The 21,229-nt window shown below is 34.7% G+C and overlaps 2 protein-coding genes across 2 annotated transcripts; one reads left to right on the forward strand and one right to left on the reverse strand.

Moving 5' to 3' along the window:
- The first annotated feature begins 8,271 nt into the window (after nucleotides 1-8,271).
- LOC115976168 (ETHYLENE INSENSITIVE 3-like 3 protein) lies at nucleotides 8,272-11,545 on the forward strand. Its single transcript, XM_031097313.1, has 4 exons — nucleotides 8,272-8,288; nucleotides 8,467-8,595; nucleotides 9,137-11,136; nucleotides 11,239-11,545. Exon 3 carries the CDS (start codon nucleotides 9,300-9,302, stop codon nucleotides 11,100-11,102), a length of 1,803 nt encoding a protein of 600 aa, XP_030953173.1. The 5' UTR covers nucleotides 8,272-8,288; nucleotides 8,467-8,595; nucleotides 9,137-9,299; the 3' UTR covers nucleotides 11,103-11,136; nucleotides 11,239-11,545.
- A 4,563-nt stretch (nucleotides 11,546-16,108) lies between these two features.
- LOC115994301 (linolenate 9R-lipoxygenase-like) lies at nucleotides 16,109-17,926 on the reverse strand. The gene is made up of 2 exons (XM_031118393.1): nucleotides 16,748-17,926; nucleotides 16,109-16,231 (listed from the first exon to the last, which is right to left on the reverse strand). The coding sequence occupies exons 1-2, from the start codon at nucleotides 17,924-17,926 to the stop codon at nucleotides 16,109-16,111; spliced, it is 1,302 nt and encodes a 433-aa protein (XP_030974253.1).
- Between the last annotated feature and the right edge of the window lie 3,303 nt (nucleotides 17,927-21,229).

The following is a 21,229-nucleotide window of genomic DNA, read 5'->3' on the forward strand; positions in this document are numbered from 1 at the left end:
ATGTTGAGAACAGAAGCTCCTCCATTTCCAAATATATCAGCCTGGATTTGAAATCCCTTTTTCCAGAAAAAAGAAAACTTTCTTTAGAGAAAGACCATTTCATGAAAAGGGTACACATTGGAAAGATAAGACAGTGAAAGAAAAGAAGCAAAAATGGTATCTTTCTGATTGTAAAAATGGTATCTTTGACATGCTTTTTATATATGATCAAAATATATGCATACCTGTGCCATCAGTTTGACTGTGTTTTCTGGCATTGTTGTTCCACCTTGGAAACCTGTACATTGAATGGTGAATATATGCATTAACAAAAAGTAAAAAACAACTCCAAGAGAGAGAGAGAGAGAGAGAGAGAGAGAGAGAGAGAGGAAACTAGCTCACGTGTACGAGAAGATTGAAGAAATGGTATTGTAGCAAGTAATAGAATGACCAAAAAGGTTGGAACCCAGGTGAGTGATTTCCTAAACGCCATTTTTGTTGAGCTCAGAAACCCAAAAAAAAAAAAGCAAGCTTTGTTGTGAGAGAGAGACAAGACAAGAAGCAAGTGAAGAGGCTGATAAGAGATAAAAGAGATGACAGCTGAGATGTAATTTTGGAAAATGTTTCGTGAAAATATCAAATTCGCCCCCTGTAAAATATTCTCTGTGGATTACATCATAACGACATTTTTACCCCCATAAAGTAACACAAAACAGAGATAGTTGCCAAGGGTAAAATTGTCTTTCAGATAGTATTATTACAACATGCTTTGACAGTCCTCGTACATGTTCGGACAGACATCCTCGTAGCCGATAGTGACGGCGTGGGACACGTGGCGTATACCCATTGATAAGTGCCACGTTGGCGTGAGAGAGAGAGAGAGAGAGAGAGAGGGTAGGACAGCTTTGGTCCAATCATTGTTAGTGGAGCCCAGAAGATCACAATGGCGTCGTGCCACTGCAACTTGCCAGACCTATGATATTACAATATTGCCCTTTTCTACTTCATTGTATCCCTTGGTTGAGTGAGGGCATTCCTGGTATTCTCAAAAGGCAACAATATTGGGACAAGAAACAAGAGTGTGTGCAGCGGCACTAGCTAGGCCATATGAGATGAGCAGATGCCCTGAAACCCTGATGGGCATCAGTCCAAAGGGCATTAGCCCATAAATAGTGTACTATTTCTTATGAGATATGCACAAGCACAACCATGGTGGCTTGTTCTTTTCTTTTCTCTCTCTTTTCTTTTTTTTTTTCTTTTTTTTTTTTTTTTTTGGTGGTAGAAAAGGATTGCATTGCGTTTATTTAACATAAAAGAGTTCAGGCAAAACATCTCATACTACAAGCTCCCTGAATCATAATACTTAAAAAAAAAAAAAAAAATTGATATCTATAGGAGGATTAACCAAAACCATAAAATTTTGTTGTTGAGCTGCTCCATTGTTAAGCTAATCTGTTTGTGCACTGATTCGCCTCTTGAAAATAGTGCTTAATCTCCACGATTGGGATTTTTCTCATAAGTTGCATGCAATCCAAAATGAGGGTAGAGTGAGCATAATTATTACACAAACTACTTGATATCCGCTCCATCACTACTTTAGCATCAAGCTCAATTTTCACAACTTGTAAATTTAGACTTGTTATCTTTCATGTTATGTAGGTTATTTAAATGACGTATGAATATGTAATTATTTATAAACTTTTCGTTCACCAAATTGTATGAATATAGGGTTTGGCTTGCATATGGTGTTTTAATGCATTGCACGTGATAAATTATGGACATGTATTTAAAATTGTTCAGTTATTTGTATCGTGTCTAGTCTAATACACTAGAACATTAAACAGGAGCTTTAGCCATTACTATCATTGTTGCAATTACTACAATACTTTTCTATCTTAATTTTTCATTATGCTTATGCAAACAATCAGGGACGGAACTATGTTCAAGAAGAGGGGGGCTGTGGCCCACCCCCCCCCCCCCCAAATTTTTTTAAAATATTAAATAATAGGTATATATTTAAGATTTTAGAAAAGAAGTCTATGAAAAATTATATTTGTCCTTCTCAAGAAAATTATATTTGCCTCCCTCAAATCCTAATTCTGTCCCTGCAAACAATGAAAAATCAGATTGGAAACCCCATCAATTTAAATCCCATTATTTAAAAATTCTAAGAGCTTTCCTAATTCTTTATCCAAACACAAGTTAACAGTTTTCATCAATAATAATGTTAAAGTAGTCTTAGGATTTAAATTAGATTTTGAAAATTTTTCCAAAACCTAAAGGATGGAAATTTTTTCCAAAACCTAAAGAACGAAAATGTCATTAGGTTGACATAAAACACAATCACTTTCTTTCGTTAGAGTTACTTTAGTCTTTAGGGTCCCATTAGGGATACTAGTGAAATAGTGATGTGACGAAATCTTAGTCGTCCAACAAAAGCATTTCTCACATAACTGAATTAACAAGTTGGAATTTATGTCCCCTCTCTCCAGCTTGAGTAAACGTATTCAATTAGTATTACTTGACCTTGCTTAATATTGTAATCCGTGTAGTTAAAGGACAAAAACACCACAAAGGTTTTTTGCAAAAAAAAGGTTACTAAAATAAAGTAGCAAGCTAGGTAACATTGATCGCTATCAGTTAACATATCATTCAAGCTATTTATTGAAGCGGGTTTCAGACTTCCCGTTATTCAACTAGTAAAGTCTTTTATCGTTGAATAAAAGATATGAAGTTCGATCCTCGCCTACACCAAAAAATCAATTGGTGTCTGAGATCTGAGGTTCAATCCCTATCTATACCAAAAAACTAATTAATGTCTTGGTTTAATGGTAAAAAAGAGTTAATATTAAGAGTGACCACCATAGTTTGAAATTATCTCTAAATATTTATAAAAATAAAAAAAGGCTGTATATTGAAAATGTGCACAAAATAACCAATTTTTCTAGCTTGGAAACTTGAGAGAGAGAGAGAGAGAGAGAGAGAGTCTTTATGTAGATTTCCTTTGATAAAGATATCCAAAAAAGGTGAGTTAAAGTGCAGAAAATTCGATCCCTTCCATCCCTTTACACTGTCCTACAAAGTGGAGGCGTGGCCGCGTGGGCCACAAACGTTTAAGTTAACCGGAAGCCTACACTCTATCACTTTCATCTTCTCTAGGTTCAACCATCTAGAAATGCTCTGCTTTTCACTTGCACTATTCCAATTCAAGGTTTATTTGTCAAGGAAAGTAGTCAACCATTAAGATCTCGCCTTCAATTTTAGGTGCTTGTGAAAGTAGATGAAAAGAAAAAGTATATATACTTTTCGACATTAATGTTAGAATAATAATTAAATGATTAAATTTATTTTTTCTAACTATTTAAATTTTCAAAATAGGCAATTATTTATAATTGCGTCATAACAACCGATTCTGTATTCGAAAAAAAATCTAGAATGGAATTGTCGTTGTAAAGCTGCAACAAATGATCTATTCCTTTACAAATTTATGAAATTGTCCTTTTCACCAGTATTGAAAGTGTGTCCATCTTTTGCAATGGCTGGTTGTTCTAAACATGGCGTACGTACCAATCAAAGTTGAGATTCACCATAAATTCTCGAATAAATTGTTCTTGATAATGTGGTGGTGCGAATAGCATCTTCTTTTTGTTAAAAATGAGACAATGGAATGCTTAAAGTTGGTCTTCTGATAGTTGACAAAAGATTTCCATACCAGCATCACTAGCTATATGGTATTTTATTACAAGCCAAGTTTGAAAAAGCAAGTTAGGAAGAATTCAAGAGTTCATAAAAACACACAATTCCATATCAAGAAATCAAGAGTTCATAAAAACACACAATTTCCATCATTTTCTGAACATAAAAACAAACAGGCCTTCAATTATTTCGTATACAATGATGTTAAGACCACAATTAAAGTCATAATTTTATCATAATTTGTTTACGTGGTGAGTTGTGAGTGGAGGAGTTATAGACCCACTACATTTACTCCACCACTCACAACTCACCATGTAGTCGAGTTGTGGCAAAAGTTATTTTTATTTTAAGTATGAAAGTGTAAACCACTTCCTCATAACTCTATATATTTTATCATTTTAAATTTTATAGAGATACTTATATTAATTAAAGAATTTGAGTCAAATTATTACAAAAGATATAAATTACTTTATGGGATCTTTTATTCTTTCCTTTTATTTTCTTTTTTAAATAAATGAAGTGAAATTTTGATAAATGTATAATAAACTTATATTTTGGTGTAGGGACATGTTTTGAAGCCCAAACTCAAAATGTAAAGGGATATTGGTCCAATGAGCCCAATACAATAAATTTGTAGAGAGTGAGTTAGAGAACTAGACCCTAATGAGTTAGACAACGGATAGAATGGGTTTGAGAGGTAATCAAACAAAAGTAAGAGAGATTGATCCAAATAAATTCGCTCTCGGCACGGTCCGAGGAGGTGAGTTCTAATATAAATCAATTAAACAGATTACAAATACAATTTTGATTGTTATAGTCCTTTCTTTCTCTCTTTTTTCGATCCCTTATCCATGGAAGATCTCTTATATTATATAGTTCCTTTTGGACGATCTTGATCTTACACTTGTTGATCATTTAAGCCACTTCTTGAGTGCTTGTCCCATCAAATACCCTCTCTGGCTTTCTATGAGTTATGGTAGCTAAGACAGCACTGTTCAAGGGTCTTCTCCACATACATGCGACTAGAAAGTTAGCTGCAAAGCATTCAATGCGATGACAGCAGCTTTTCCTTAGATATTTCATAGCTTCCACTCTTCCAGTACGCTCACAATGCACATCACTCTTAGTGGAATTTCCTAGAAGGTCACTTTGAGTAATAGAATATATGTTTGATTTGTACTTTGTTTATCCGAGGAGACACACTTAATACCCTTATTATTGTTTATTCATTCTCAGACCAATCAACGTCCTCGGCCAAAGTCCAAGGCCCAATATACAATTTTGGGCCTTTATCCCTACATTTGATATTATTGGTCATTTCTATTTTGATAGATATGATAAAATTAAAACCTATAATATTTGTTTCATAATAAATGATTTCTACTATTAAGTCAAGATATCAATTAGTTTTTTTTGGTAGGCAAGCTCAGCGATAATGAGACTTTATTAGTTTGGCAGCTAGCGGAAAGTGTAAAACCCACCATTATAGGTCTGTAAACCACCATTATAGGCAACTGAAAATCTAATAACAAAACTCAACACTAAAAGTGTGGTCAAATGGATGAATGCAATTGCACTAAAATTTGCAATAAAAAATTTCTAATATATATATATAGATATATATATATACACATATTGTACGCACTTGGAGAAATTCCTCCACGATAGTCGGAGCCATCAGCCAAGCTCTATTCTAAGTTCTAACCCTAAAATAGATAAATAATATGTGTGTGTGTTTTTTTTATGGGTGTGCACACCAATGCATGCACTGTGATAGGCTACTGTATGATAATTGATAAGCCCTGCCCCTATAAAAATGAATCTAGAATCAAGGGAATCATGATCCACATACTAGATTAGATTCATGAAAATAGAATAGTTATGTTATCAATAAATTGTTTAAATTGTAAGTTTTTGTAGTTTAAAATTATGCATAAAATATAATCTAATAAATCATATAGTAAATAATATCCGATTGGTACAAAATTTGACATATATATTAAGAACATAAAAAACATGCAATTCAACGATTCGATTTTTGAAATATATAGTAATGTTAATGGTGGATTTGTCAAAATTATTTTCTAGAAAATCCAATGGTTTAATTATGAATCACTAAATATCAGTTAAGATTCATATGTAATGAATCACTAAGAAAATGTAATGAATCACTAAGTAAATCCAACATAATGAATCTATAAAAATTATGAATCTTTAATTTTTTAGAAATTTTGCAAGTATAAAAGATATAAGAATAAAATGTAATCCGGATTTATCAAAATTCACCTTCAATAAAAATATATTGAATAAAGTTGTAGTATTAGATTATAACCAATTTGTAGCTAAACTTTGTCCAATATATAACATACGGTTGACTTATGTATCAAATCCTTACCCTTAGGCCAAGAGTTCAACTTCATACTCTGCTCTAGTAAATCTCATCGCTCTGAGCCCAAGTTATGGCTTTATATAGGAAATCAGCACACTAAAAATGATGTGTTTTAGAAAAAAAAGTTTCTTTTTTTAATTAATGTCTCAAAATAGTGGAAGGTCCTATCTGTTGGTTTGAAGAGTGCCCTTCAATTCCGTTGTTCGCTATGGTTCTTGTTAATAAGATCTATCACCATGATATAATCATATAACCCAAAAAAAAAAAAAAAAAATTGAATTTCTTTAACCAATTCCACATACCATTTACGTCAACCAGTTTCTTTTTTTTTTTCTTTTTTTTTTTTTTTTAAGGAACGTCAACCAGTTTCTTTTCCTGAATATTTGCATAAATTAATCAACAAAATGATAGATGAATCATTTTATTTTTACATAGGAATAACTTCAAATGAGGTGGAACAAAGTTATGCATTGGGATTTGGGAAGATCGTGGCCGCCACAAAAAACGGTTTTTTTTGCTCTCCACAAATAAGGATAGTTTAGGGTTTTTGATAGGGGCACCTCAAAATGCAAGGCATATCAAATTATTATTATTATTATTATTTTGATAATTGAAGTAGGACTTAGGAGATTAGATCATATTGGATGTTTAATTGAAAATATCAAAAGGTGTCAACCAATTGAGATACAGAACTTTTAAGAAAAAAACATGTCAAAACTGGTTTCTATTATTTTAATTTATATTATTCTTTAATACTTATCAAGGATAATGTAGTTTAGTGGTATTGTCACGTTTAGACTCAGAGAACTAGAGTTTGAATAGACAAATTTTCTTCCAAACTAGTTTAAATAAATTTCTCCTAATCCATTAAATTAGTGATTCATCAAAAAAATGTCACGTAATTAAAAATACATATTGATGGTCTTTTTACATGCCGTTAGTGGGATTCCTCCAACCAATTATGTGATTGTGAATTGTGATCCTTCTCAAAAAAAAAAAAAAAAAATTATTATGTGATTGTGATGACTCATAAAGCCATTAAATTTTGATTTAACTCTTATATAACTCAGTTTTGAAAGATTAATTAATTGATAAAATTTTTTTTTCTTTAGTCTAGTTTAGAGGAATATCCTCCAACCCACTCATAAACTATTTATACATATTATTTAAATGAGTCATGAACTTGAATAATTTTATTAAGGACAAAATTTAGTTACAAAATTTGTTGTAGTTTTAGGTTACAACTTTACTCAATATCTTTTTATTGGAGGTAGATTTTGACAAATCTACCATTGAATTACATATTATTCTTATATTTTCCATACTTGAAAAATTTCTAGAAAATTAAAGATTAATAACTATGTCATCAATAAATTTTTTAAATTGTAAGTTTTTATAATTTAAAATTATGCATAAAATATAAGTGTATAGATCATATAATAAATAATATCCGATTGACACAAAATTTAACATGTGTATTAAGAGAATAAATCACAGGCAATTCAAAAAAAAGAACATGCAATTCAATGATTAAAATTTTAAAATATATAATAATGTTTATTTTATTAAGTAAGGTTTACCTATAACCAATTTTAAAAGTAAACTTTATCCTTTTATTAATTGCTATGAATTGGAAATGGAAATTTTTTTCCTCCAAATCAATTTAAAGATGAAATTTTTCTTTAATTAAAAGCCAAATCATTCTTAATGGGTAGGTCGATTAAAATCATGTGAAATTTATTCATTGTATAATAAGTAATTATCTACCTTACTATCTTATGAGTAATTTTACTATTATTATTATTATTACTACTACTACTACTTAACTTGTTAATATTTGCTAAAAATAATGAGAAATTTTATAGTTATTATTATTACTTACCTTGTCAATATTTGCTAAAAATAAGGTATACTTATAAAAGCACTCTTATTTTGGTAATTTCCTATTTCTGGTGTCTATATACAATGTGCGATTCAGAAAACCAAAAAGGAAAGTAGCATAGTGTAAAGACTTTTCTTTTTCCTTTATTTTATATTTTTGGACCAATCAGATGGCATCAACAAAGCATGGGTACCACATTTTATAAGTAGTCAAACCATTGAGTTGCTAAGAGAGCCGGTTTTAAATTTTAATTTACCTTAAAAAAATGAATTACTACTACAAATGTAGAGGGGATTGACACCTCATGGATGACTGATAGCCTTGAAGTGGTTTTGTCTTTTGGTAACTCCTTTGGCCGCCGAGCATATCTCTCTCTCTAAAAAACAAACTCTCTCTCTTTCTCTCTCTTCATAAATCTTTTTTTTTTTTGGCATTGAATTTTGAGCAATTATATATCTGCCCAAAACTCACATACCTTTTCTGGGTTCGTCTCTATCTCTCTCTGTCTCTTATTTGTCAGCTCCTACATAGAGAAGAGGAAAAAACAAATACGCAACTTAGAGGATTTATATCTTTCAAATTCATTTCTGGGAAAATATAATATGTGAAGGCTAAAGCCTAAAGCTGAAGAGATTGGAATTGAATTCTGGTAAGAATTCTTCAATTTTTTTTTCAATTCCCAAAATCTCAATCTCATGCTGTTGTTATTGTTTTTTTTTTTTTGGTGTGTGTTGTATAACTCAATCCGGCCCTTTGAATTGGTTCTGTTTTGGAACTATTTTACGTGTAATTTTTATAGTATTTGAGTGTGGTTCATTTCTATCTGTTTAAAAGATTCAGTTTTTGGAAATTCTGAGAAGTGGGGTTTTGCTTATATATATTAAAAAGAAAAGAAGAAATTTTGAGATGTGGGTTTGTTTATAAATCTAATACAGGATGTTGGGTCTTGTATATTAATATTTGAATCGTTGTAATCTAAAGACTTTTTAGGGATTTTTATAGGTAGGGCTGTTTGGGGTCATCAGGAAGATGGGTTTGATTGAACAAAGAAAAGGGGCTGTTTGGCTCAATATTTGTAATTTATTAGAATTCAGCAATAATTATGTTTTGTTTGGTTTCTGAGATAAAGTAGGAATAGAAAATTAATCTGGGTTTTGATTGTGGATTGATTTTGATGTTCAATGTAACAGAACGTTGCACTATTAGGGAGCCTGGTACTGCTTTTCATTTTAGTCCTAGAGTGGCTGTATAGCTTGGGGGCTGAAACAAAATAAGTAGTAAGATTCAAGATTTAGTTTTGTTTTCTTCCAAGCGTTTTTCTCATCAACCAGAGGGTTGTTGTGATTTGATTCAATGGACCACCTTATTGATGACTCATTGGGCGACAGTTCGGATTTAGAAGTTGATGACTTAAGATGTGACAACATAGCTGATAAAGATGTTAGTGATGAAGAGATTGAAGCAGAAGAATTGGAAAGACGAATGTGGAAGGATCGTATCAAACTCAAGAGGCTTAAGGAAAGACAGAAGATTGCAGCCCAACAAGCTGCAGAGAAGCAGAAGCCCAAGCAGACCACCGATCAGGCTCGGAGGAAGAAAATGTCTAGAGCACAGGATGGGATTCTCAAGTATATGCTGAAGCTGATGGAAGTTTGCAAAGCTCGCGGATTTGTCTATGGTATCATTCCTGAGAAGGGTAAGCCAGTGAGTGGTGCTTCTGACAACATTAGAGCTTGGTGGAAAGAAAAGGTGAAGTTCGATAAGAATGGGCCAGCAGCCATAGCCAAGTATGAAGCGGACTGCCTTGCCATGACTGAGGCAGAAAATAATCGGAATGGGAACTCTCAAAGCATTCTACAAGACTTGCAAGATGCTACTCTTGGGTCACTTTTGTCTTCTTTAATGCAACACTGTGACCCCCCTCAAAGAAAGTACCCGCTAGAAAAGGGAGTTCCGCCACCGTGGTGGCCAACTGGAAATGAAGATTGGTGGGTAAAATTAGGGCTTCCCCATGGTCAAAGACCTCCTTATAAGAAGCCGCATGATTTGAAGAAGATGTGGAAAGTTGGAGTATTAACAGCTGTTATAAAGCACATGTCACCTGATATTGCTAAGATAAGGAGGCATGTCCGCCAGTCAAAGTGCTTACAGGATAAGATGACAGCAAAGGAAAGTGCAATCTGGTTGGGGGTTTTAAGCAGGGAGGAAGCCCTAATTCGGCAGCCTAGTAGTGATAATGGGACATCTGGTGTAACTGATATGCCACGAGGTGGCCGTGGCGGAAATAAGCAAGCTACTGTTAGTAGTGACAGTGACTACGATGTAGATGGTGTTGATGATGGTGCAGGTTCTGTATCATCTAGAGATGATAGGAGACATCAACCAGTGGATGTAGAACCTTCAGACAATCTACAGGATAACACTCCTGTCCAGGATAAAGATCCAGAGGAAAAGCAACCTAGAAGAAAAAGATCCCGTGTCAGATCAAACCGTGCTGATCAAATGCCTGAACCATCTCATGATGAGCCTCTCAATGTTGAACCGATAGTGACTTTGCCTAATGTAAACCACACAGATATGCAAGTTGGATTTCAGACCCATGGAGATCAACAGGAAACTGATACAGTTGCAGCATTGAGGCCGCTGGAGAAAGATTTTGATGTCCAACCCCAGATTCCTGCAATTGAATTTAATTATTTTGCTACTATACCTGCTGACAATCTAAGTTCCACACAGAGCATGTATGTGGATGGAAGGCCTTTGCTTTATCCTGTGATGCAAAATACTGAGATGCATCATGGAGATAACCGCAACTTTTATAATCCGTCTGTAGAATATGGGCAAACACATGATAGGCAGCAGTCTCAGATTGTAATGAATGAACCTCAAATTAGACCAGAGGAAGTTGGAGTCCATGTACCAGCCCTGCATGGAAGTGCAACTGATATTCCTAGAGGAGACTTACACTATTATGTGAAAGACGCATTTAACAATGAGCAACATCTGCCTGTTGATTCTCAGTTTGGGTCTGCAATTGATAGCCTGTCGTTAGATTGCGGAGGATTGGGCAGCCCCTTAAATCTTGATATTGAGGGCTTAAGTTCATTTGAAGACATGATGTATGATGATAACTTGATCGAGTATTTTGGTGCATAAAAATTCTTAGATTTGGTACTTCAGAGCTTAGATTGTAAGTAATGTTTCTCTCTAACATATATCTGAATTTACTGCAATTTTTAAGGATTCCACCTTTTTATTCTTGTTTTAATGTTATTTACTTTATTGTGTCCAGGGGCTGCAAAATTGCAGTATCCATTGCTGACCCTAGCTTGTGGTCTTTCACCTGACTTGCATGTTTCCAGTTTTGGGGTTATCATTTGTGGATTAGATGAGGGTAAGTTTGCTCATCATTTGAAAACAAAATGAACAGAAGCATGTCGTATTGTGTTAATAGTTTGCATGGCTTTCTATCATAGGAATGACAGTCATGGGGCTCATGTAAATAATTCAATTTATTTAGACTGGCCAGATGAAAAAAGTTACATTATTTTGCGTATTTTATGATTTTAAATAGATATGCCATTGTGTTCTTCGTTCTTTCTGTGGTAAGTATAGTTAACGCATTTGATTTATTATTCTTCCTTCATTTTCCTGAGCTACCCCGTTTGTCAGTTTTTAAAATGTTCAAAGTATTGCCTTTTAGATTGGTCTAATTCATTGTATGGCATTAACTACCTTTTCTTTTTTGTGTCTTTTTGTGTACTTACTAAGTATGTGTGTACATTGGTTTTTCCTCTTTGACATAATTTAAATAAACAATATATTTTCAAATAGTTTGAAGGTCTCCTTCAATCCACTATGTCATGATCAATTAAACCGTTAATCATATAACTTATTTAATAATTTAAACAAATTACATGACTTAATGAGACATGTTATTGAAAGTACATGTGAATGATCATCTAATTGCCACATAATGAAGTTGGTAGAATTTTTCTCCAAAACAGTTTGGAGGAAATTATGCCCTTTTTAAATTATCCTTATTACTTTAATGTGTGTATGCATAAGGCATAAACTCAGCCTGAGTTGGGGAGCCTGATATAAGCTTTCAAGCCTGGAATGAATGGAAGTATGCTCCTTTAATTATTAACAACAAGTTGAGGTTGCATTATCTGTTTTGGACATTTTGTTTTTTTGGTTGTTGTTGTTGTTGGAGATAATAAAATATAAGATCCATGTGAGTGGTATGACTGCCATTGACTGACTGAAGAAGGTGCTAAATAAAGATGAAACAGACCAGATACTTTCAACCTCAACAAAATCTGACCTAACTAAAATAGAGACATAATGTGGTCTTGATCCCAACTTGTGAGTGATGCATTTTTGCAATGAGTCCATGTGTTCTGTTGACATTAGCCTTCCTCCCCCAAAGAGAGGCCTCTCTCTCTCTCTCTCCCCGCATTCTTAATCCTTCTGGGCCTTTAGTTTCCTATTATGGTATAAAACTATGGAGAGGAAAGAAGAGGTTGGGATATATGTTTCACTTGGGATCTAAATGATTGGGAATTGGATTTAGTGGTGAATTTCCTTCATATCTTAGAATCCAACACACCTTCAATGGAAAATGGGGATCGTATGAGATGGAAGTTAAAGAAGAATGAGGATTTTGACATTCGTTCGTTTTATATTGAGTTGAGAGGTTCCTTCTACGTCGTCTTTTCTTGGAAAGGTATGTCGTCTTTCCTTGAAAAGGTATTTAGAAAGTTAAGGCTCCTCGACAAGTTTCTTTTTTTGTTTCAACCACAACTTGGGATAAGAATCTTACTGGTGGTAACTAAGGTGTAGGGATTTTGATTTTGTTAATTGGTGTGTTATGTGTCATTGTTGTGGGGAGACTGTGGATCATTTGCTGCTTCATTGTGAAAAGGCTCATCAGTTGTGGAGCTTTGTTTTGAGGTTTCGTGGGTCTTACCAAGAAGAATTTTAGATATTCTCTTTGGTTAGTAGAATTGGTTGGGGAAGCACTCGTCAAGCATTTGAAATTTAGTTTTGATGTGCTTAATGTCATGTTTTATGGAGGGAGCGTAATTGGCAGACATTTAAGGACATAAATAGTTCGGGAAACTAGTTGCATTGCTTCTTTTAGTGGTTCTATGTTTGATTGGCCTAGGACTTGGGGACACACATCTTGTAATTCCCTCCCTTTGTTCCTTAGTTCTCTCATTATTTGTAATTAATTTTCTTCTTTGTTCTTCTAATCTTTTCCTTGTATTTTTTTGGTTTGCTTTGTTCTCTTTTTGCATAAAGTTGCTTTTTCAATGTACATCTTTCTTATTAAAAAAAAGAAAAAAGAAAAAAGAAAAAAGAAATATCTCATGCATATGATATTTAGGGTCCGTTTGGTTGGAAGGATGAAAAAGTTGAAGGATAGAAAATAGAGAGATGATAGACAAGCGATAGGATAGAAATGATTTTAGTTTCCCTAATTTGTGTTTAGTTGGGAGGGTGGAAAAGTGGAGAGATGAAAAACTTTTTTGTTTGATTGAAAATAAAGTTTGTATAAATTTACCATCATGTTCCTATTAAATAAAACAAAAAGCAACACACATTATACTTAAAAAAAAAAAAAAAAATTGTGTATAGATGGACACATCATTAAAGTAAAAAAAAAAAAAACATAAGAAATTAACACAAAACTATTTACTAAAAAAAAAAAAAAAAGGAAAAGAAGCCAACACGTCCAGACAAAATCAAAGATAAGAAAAAAAAAGAAGCCAACACGTTAAGAGAGAATTTTTTATTTATTTATTATTATTATTTTTTTTGTGATACCTTTCAAAGGGAAGAAGGCAACACGTTAGGAGAAAAAATCAGAGAGAAAAAAAAAAAAAAACACGTTAAAGGTGAAGTCTAACATGAAGGGTATTTTTGGAAGCTCATTTCATGAACTTCTCCCTCTTAGTTTTCTTCTCATTTTGGAGAGAAACTTTTTGGTGGACTTATTTTCATTTATCCCTATCCAATCAAACACACTCAAAAAAAACTTTTCCTTCTTATTTTTTCTCCAAAGTTTTCTATTCACCCCATTTCACCTCCAAATAAACACACCCTTACATCCTCTATCTTCTATCTCGTGTGATCCCTACACGATTGTGGAGTCAACATATTACGAGAGAGATGATGCATAAGATAATTATTAAAGAGATATGCATAAGATAATTATTGGAAACTATGAGTCCCAAAATTCACTTTCTTGACAATATTAGCTCCTTAAGTCATATTTTCAAATCTTAATCTATTGGACAAAAACTGTTAGCTTTTAAGTTTTTTGCTTTTTGTCTAACAAACTAGCTCTTTTGAAAATAAGTTAGTTTTTGATTTTTTTTTATTAGAAATTAGTTTTTGATTTTTTTGATAACAAATTAAATTTTAATTTTATATCACACATTTAGCATAAAAGTTATTAAAAAAAAAAAAACATATTTGTTCTATTGCATTATGCAAAGAGTAATGCTAATACCACCAAAATTGGCACAATTTTGTGCCACAACTTCCCATATGGCTAGTTGTGATTAGTGAAGGTGTGTCAGTGGGCTATATGAAGACACATCTTCACTAACCGCAACTCATTATGTGACGAACTGTGACACAAAATTATGTCAATTTCAGTGATACTAGCATTATTCTTATGCAAATAAGCTACGGTGAATCATAGGATAACAAAAAAAGACCAGATTTTTAAACCCTGCGCAAACCACCAGTATGAACTTTAAAATAAGGTTAGGGAAGTGTTTGTTTTTGGTACATAAATGAAGTAAATGAAAGCATGAGCATAGCGCATACGTCGTGGGGGGAAGCAAATCCAAAGCTGTCTCTTCCAGTCTTTAATGTGGGTTGACTGAGACTCGATACATTGCATTCTAGTTTTGACCCTTTTTTTTTAAGAATTATACGAACTAGATGGCGTTCTCATCTTAGCATTAACCAATTATTTTACTATTTTATTGGCTTTTGGAAAAAGATTTCTCCTATCTAAATCCAAGCTTTCACTTAGTAATTACTAAGAAATCATTTCAAATAATTATATAATTGTTCATGTACACCTATAGGCTAAAGAGACTTCGGAAGAGTCATAATTTTTAAATCCTAGCCATCCCTTGAACCATATTTAGGGGCCAAATCATTTGCTGAGGAATGTGCAGAAAGTCAAAACTATGAAAAGAAATGAAAGAGAGAGAGAGACCGTGCACTTGTAATCAAGAAAAATTAATCAAGTGTACTTGCCTAGGGGTTGCCCTTTTGTTAATTGAAATCTAGACTGGGTTCATTGGATAATTGGATCTAGTAAATTGTTCATCCTGGCTTCAAATCTGCATCTATGAAAGTGGCATAATTAAGTATCAGGAAAAAAAGAAAAGAAAAAAAAAGAAATTTTTTTGCAAAATTTGGCAACCTTAAATTACTGGAATTTTACATGGTATTAATATGCACTATATAGCATCTGCAAAATGTAATTTTCACTCTTCTGAAACCAACAACTGATAAATACGACACCAATGATGTGTACTTCAGCACTAGTTATCAGTCATGTAAAACAAAGAGCCAACATCGTCCACCAACGGTTGATTCTGAGAAAATAATAATAATAATAATAATAATAATAATAATAAAAGTCCACAAATTGTTGTGGGGGAAATTTTTTTGAGAAGACCATTTGTGCTTTTATAAAAATCTCATAATTCCATCTTACCCACCACCTTCTCCTCTGTTATTAACCTCTTTGAGCCTTGGTATAATCTTTCACACTTTTTTTTTTTTTTTTTTTTTTTGTTTAAGAAATTATATCCTTGCTTGCAATAGGGGAAAATGCTCATGCTCAAAGAAATGAAAACAGTAAAGGAAAAAAAGAAGCAAAATTTCTGGTAGATTAATAAACTGTCTACTAAATTTTTTATTATTTGAAGGCTGAGACTCGTCTATTTCAAATTTTCTTCCAACACACCAATGCTGCGAGAGAGTTTATATCTAAACTTTTATTCTCTATTATGCTGGCAATTTATTGGAGGGATTAGCCAGACAAATATATATATATATATATATATATATATATTGTAAAAATGAAAGGGCTACTACTTGTCATATGAAGATGGCACAAAGACCCTTCACCTTGACTTAACAATTTCTTCTTTCATGGCAAGGGAAAGAGCACTGAGAGTGCCCCTATTCTCCACTCTCACCCCGGGCATGACCACAGCTCTACTTCCAACAAACCCATCTTCTCCAATCTTGATTTTCCCAAACTTCACTTTCCCTTCTTCACCTTCATATATGTGTCCAAATAGTAAAGCTTCTCTTCCCACACATCCACCTCTCTCAATCTCCACCATTTCAGGATTCAACAAAGCTCCCATGCTGTCTACATAAGCCCCTTGGTCCATGTCAATGTCTGAACCCATAAGCTTCATCCATAGTACAAACAAGATAGAGCCACTTGTCATTTCCATGAAATATTCACCAGCTAAAGTTCTAAGGGCTTGCCATATAGTGTCCATGAACACCCTTTTACTCCAAATCGTCACTGTTTCACCTTCTTTCTTCTTTCCCACGAGAACCCATTTTGCCACAACACATGCTAGTCCAGCCAAAAGCCCCGAAGATATCCAAAACAAAGGAAGTAACCAATGCAGTGAAAGTTTCCTGGCATCCTTCAAGTTCATAATCAAGCTCAGAGGAGCAAAGATTACTAAACCCATCATGAAATAAGGAAATACTATTTGCAGTAATGGTTGAGCAAAAATAACCCACAAGGTTTGGTACCAAGTCCTAGCAAGGGTCACTGTTTTTGTTTCTTTCTTTTCCAATGCTGCTGCCATTGGACAACCAGAAAGGTCTACTTTGACATCAGATTGTTCTAGAAAGATCCTCCATGCCTCTGGAAGAGGTTCACCATTTCTCAAATGCTGGCAAATCTCATAGATCAATGAACGGCCATGATCAATCGAAGCGCTTTGGGAGCATGAAGAAGCCTTGATAACATCCACTTCATGGCATCGAAGAAAAGGATTAAACTCCAATCCTTCTGCTTCTTCCTTAGAGAGACTTTGATCAATACTAATCTCTCCAATATCAATACGTGGGAAATCAGCCTCATCCCATGGTTTGGTGCAGTCAAGTGCTATGTCGCGGGTGGACTCATCGTGTGGAACTGGCCGGAATTGCAGTTGGAAAATGTATTGAATGCCATTAGGCGAATTCACACGACGATGGAAATCATCAGCCAGGAAAAGTAAAGGGCGAGTATCATTTTCATCCCTAGGAATTGCTCCTGTTTCAGGTGGTAGAATTCCAGTAGGCTCAACCTTACCAGAATCCTCACCAATAGTCTCATCGTAAGGCCTCAACTTGAATTTCACATACATTTCCTGTCCATCTGCAAGCCGGAACAACCTGCAGATATTGGAGTAGTAATGCAGCTCAGCATATGAGTTAGCGTGACGGAGGGAATTCCACATTGCATCACGTACATGCGGTTCTCGCTTGACATGTTCCTCCCTCGCAGCAAGGCCACACACAAGCCATGTTGCAAAATCAGCAATAGTGCGTGCATAAAATGCATTGCCTGATTTTAGTGTCAAGTCAAGGAGTGAGGAGTCATCACCGGGTTTATCTGAAAGTATTCTCACTGCTGCACCGCGTGCATCTATCCTTGCATCATCATCAGCACTTAAGCTATTGCTTTGTCGGATAATGACAGGGTAGCTCTTTCCAGGAGAGATGATCTTATGGTCCGGTAAGCCTTTAATGTTGTCATATATTTTCAAGTGTCCCTTCCCTCCAACACCAATTCGATGGAAATATCTTGTTTTAACCTTCAGAGTTGTGGCAGCCAAATTTGCAGCCAGATTGCCAATTATTTTCTTGTATTTCATGTCCATTTCTTCTATCCTTTCATCCAAACCATGAGCAGTGTTCTTAATCATGATGGGAGACTGAGAGCCAATATAAACACCACCTTTTTGGAGTATTGAATTCGTAGGAGCCACTGACAGTGCACCAAGGATAACATCTTCTTGAACAACTGAACCAGGGAGAACTAAGCTTTGACTCCCAATAACTGAGTTATCTTTCACCTCAACTTTCCCTTGAGTAAACCCACTGGAGGAATAAAACCCAGCAATGATCCGGCTAAAGTCACCAAGATGGATACCATTGCCTAATGAAATTAGCTGTGGGTCTGACACTGGATTAATGGCTCTGATAGAACAATGGTTACCGACTTTTGCACCCAAAAGGCGTAAGTACATGCAGAAGGCTTCTGTTCCAGACAAGAGCTTGGCAAATCTAAGGTGGCAGGCAATGGTAATTCGATGGCGAAGCCAAGTTTTCAAGTGGGACTGTTTTGTTTCTTGTTTACTATCGAGTAAACGAGTCGAAGCACATGTGAGGAAGCTGAGTGTCATGCCATGAGCTAAGTAAGCCAATGCAATTGAGATAGCAAAGCTAATTGAGTTTGAGGGGGCTTCAGCAAAGACCATGGCATATGCAAAGATGGTGAATGGCATCCAGTGGAAGCTTCCAGCTATGCAAAAGAATGCAAAGTGTTGAAAGGAGGGAGGTGTTTGAGATAGCCAGTTGTAGAGAAAGTAGAGAATAGCTGCAGAGAGAGAGCCGAGGAATCCAACCACATAGATGCCAATGAAGTGGTAAATGGCGTCAGTTTGAGTTTTACTAGCAAAATCTGGGGACACAGCACCCTGAAATGATGTTGAAAGAGCATGTCGTAAGATTAATTACTAGTTGCATAAAAATGAATTTAAATTGACAATGGTCTGTTTATCTTGAATATGTAACAAGAGCATAAACAGCTTCATTGGTAACAAGAGCGAAAGGAAAAATATTTAAAAATTATATATAAAGGTGCGGTTTGGATTGGATTTATCTCACGTTCGCGTCTTGCGTTTACGTTTTGATGCTTTTTTATTTTATTTTTTTTAATTTTTTTTCCTGCTGCGCACGATTTTTGGGAGACAAGGCTACTATTCATGAACAGTAGCCATCGTTTATTGACTTTTCAAACTTCTTTTATCAGTTCTGTAGGTCCCATGAACAATGCACGGACCCACAAACTTCACTTTTCAACAACTTTTTCATTAAAAATGAGTCTCATGGCACTATTCATACATTTAAAAATTATTTTGCTATAGTATTTTCAATTTTTAGTTTCAGCAAAATAAGTTCTATCCAAATAAACCTATAGAGCAATATGTTGCACTAATAAATTAACCACTTTTCTAGAAAAACGTGACGAGAAGGAACAAAAGAAATTAAATTTTGTTGCTCTAGCACTTTATTTCTTCACTTAAGACACATCTGCAATGGAGAAATGGACAATTTTTTTGTTAAGTGCCTTATTTTAGTAGATACATACTTTTTCGAAGGTGCATCATTTGAAAAAGAAAAGCTCTGGATTATGCCGATTTGAGAAACTTTTGACCCTCAATGCTATCATTGGGAGAGAGAGAGAGAGAGAATTGTCACAGTGCTTAGTAAAATGTTTTTTACGTACAAGAAATTTCATCCGAACTAAATCAAACCTTGAAAGAAGTATAAATTATAAAACATTCAGCAAACTAAACGACAATAAATAGACAAAAGTACTAAGAAATTTTTTTATATATGCAGGTCATGGACAATTATTCAAAATATATGCATTTGGTGGAATTTAAAATGTGTTGACAAGCCTTTAACCTCTTAGAATAATCCATAATAAGCTTATTATTCTTTATTCATGCCTGGTTATAATTTTTAAATTGGAATAATAGATTTACCTTATTAGCCTTAGCAGATTTGAGTAGAGGCTTGCCTCCTTCAATCTTTTGCAAGGGTGGTAACTCAGCCTCTTCTCCCAAAATGCCTCCTTTTTGGATAACAGCATAAGGACCAACCGAAGAATTTCGGCCAATTCTAATTGGAAGGAAGCTTAAGACTTCATTCTTTACCTCATGGCTTTGAATTAAAGCCCCTTCTGCAATTGCAACTCCATCTCCAATTGAAACCAAAGACGGGTCTGTGATGTCAACAGTATCAAGCAAAACTGAGGATCCAATTCTTGCTCCAAGAATCTCAAACCAGTATTTGAGAAATACTGTTCCTCTTAGATGTACTGCGAAAACTTTTGAAGAAACTTCTTGAGCCTTGTAAAGTGCCCACCACTTAACAAAATCAATTGACCAGATGGATATTTCAGGGGTCAAGGCATAATTTGGTCTTAAGAAAGAATTCCCAAAGAATGCAATACAAATGCAAGTGGAAAATATGCAAAGGATCCAAGCAAGAGGAGCTAAAGTCAGGCAAGACAAATAATGCAACCAGGGAATCCCATCTGTTGTTATATGGATCGCCGAGGTGAAACTTGTGAAAGAAGTTATTGATAAATAAGCAGGAAAGACCAGCATGCTAGTAACATAAATGAGAGCCAGAAGTTGGAACAACCAGATTACCAATTGCCAAGATTTTGATATCTCCATCTCCAGCTCAATAGAATCAATCTCAGTTTCTAGAGCATAAGATGGAGAGCTCATTAGTTGAGGCTGAGACTTTTTTAAAAGCTCTTCTGAGAAACTTGCCAAGTCTGAAATGCAGGTTGCAGTGAAGATATCTACAGCCCCAACTGGCACTCCTAGAAAATCTGAAAGCTTTTGAGCAGCTCTGACCACACCAATTGAATCAACTCCAAAAGAAACCAGGTTCTCTGTGGCAGAGATGTTATTGACTGGAATACCAGTTTGGTCAGAAACTAGCCCTCTCAAGAACTCCACAATTTCCTTATTACTTAGTTTGGGGCTTGATAGAGGAGAACTTCTCACTAGCTCAGGCCTAGGTGTTTTTCCTTCCCTACAAGTTCTTGTGGTGAAGGATCGGACCAATGATCTTCTTGGCAATCTTGGTTCTGGTACTATATTTAGAGTACCATCAACAAACTGTTTGAGACATTCAAATCTCTTTATTTTCCCAGATGTTGTTTTACTAATGGTTTTGGGTTTGATCAGCTTGACTGAAGCAACACTGATACCATGTTCTTCTGCAACACGAGCTTGAATTTGATCAATTACATCCTTACCAACAGGTTTACCATCTTTAACCTCTGCAATTACCACCAAACCAACCTGGTCAGACCCATCTGGAACTGAAATCCCTTTCTCTGACAAGACTTCCTCAGGAACTCCAATGACAGCACAGCAACCTGGGCGTAAAAGTTCAGATGAGCTCTCAACTGTTTTTTC

This window comes from Quercus lobata, chromosome 1 (genome assembly GCF_001633185.2).
Source record: "Quercus lobata isolate SW786 chromosome 1, ValleyOak3.0 Primary Assembly, whole genome shotgun sequence".
Taxonomy (NCBI): Eukaryota; Viridiplantae; Streptophyta; class Magnoliopsida; order Fagales; family Fagaceae; genus Quercus; species Quercus lobata.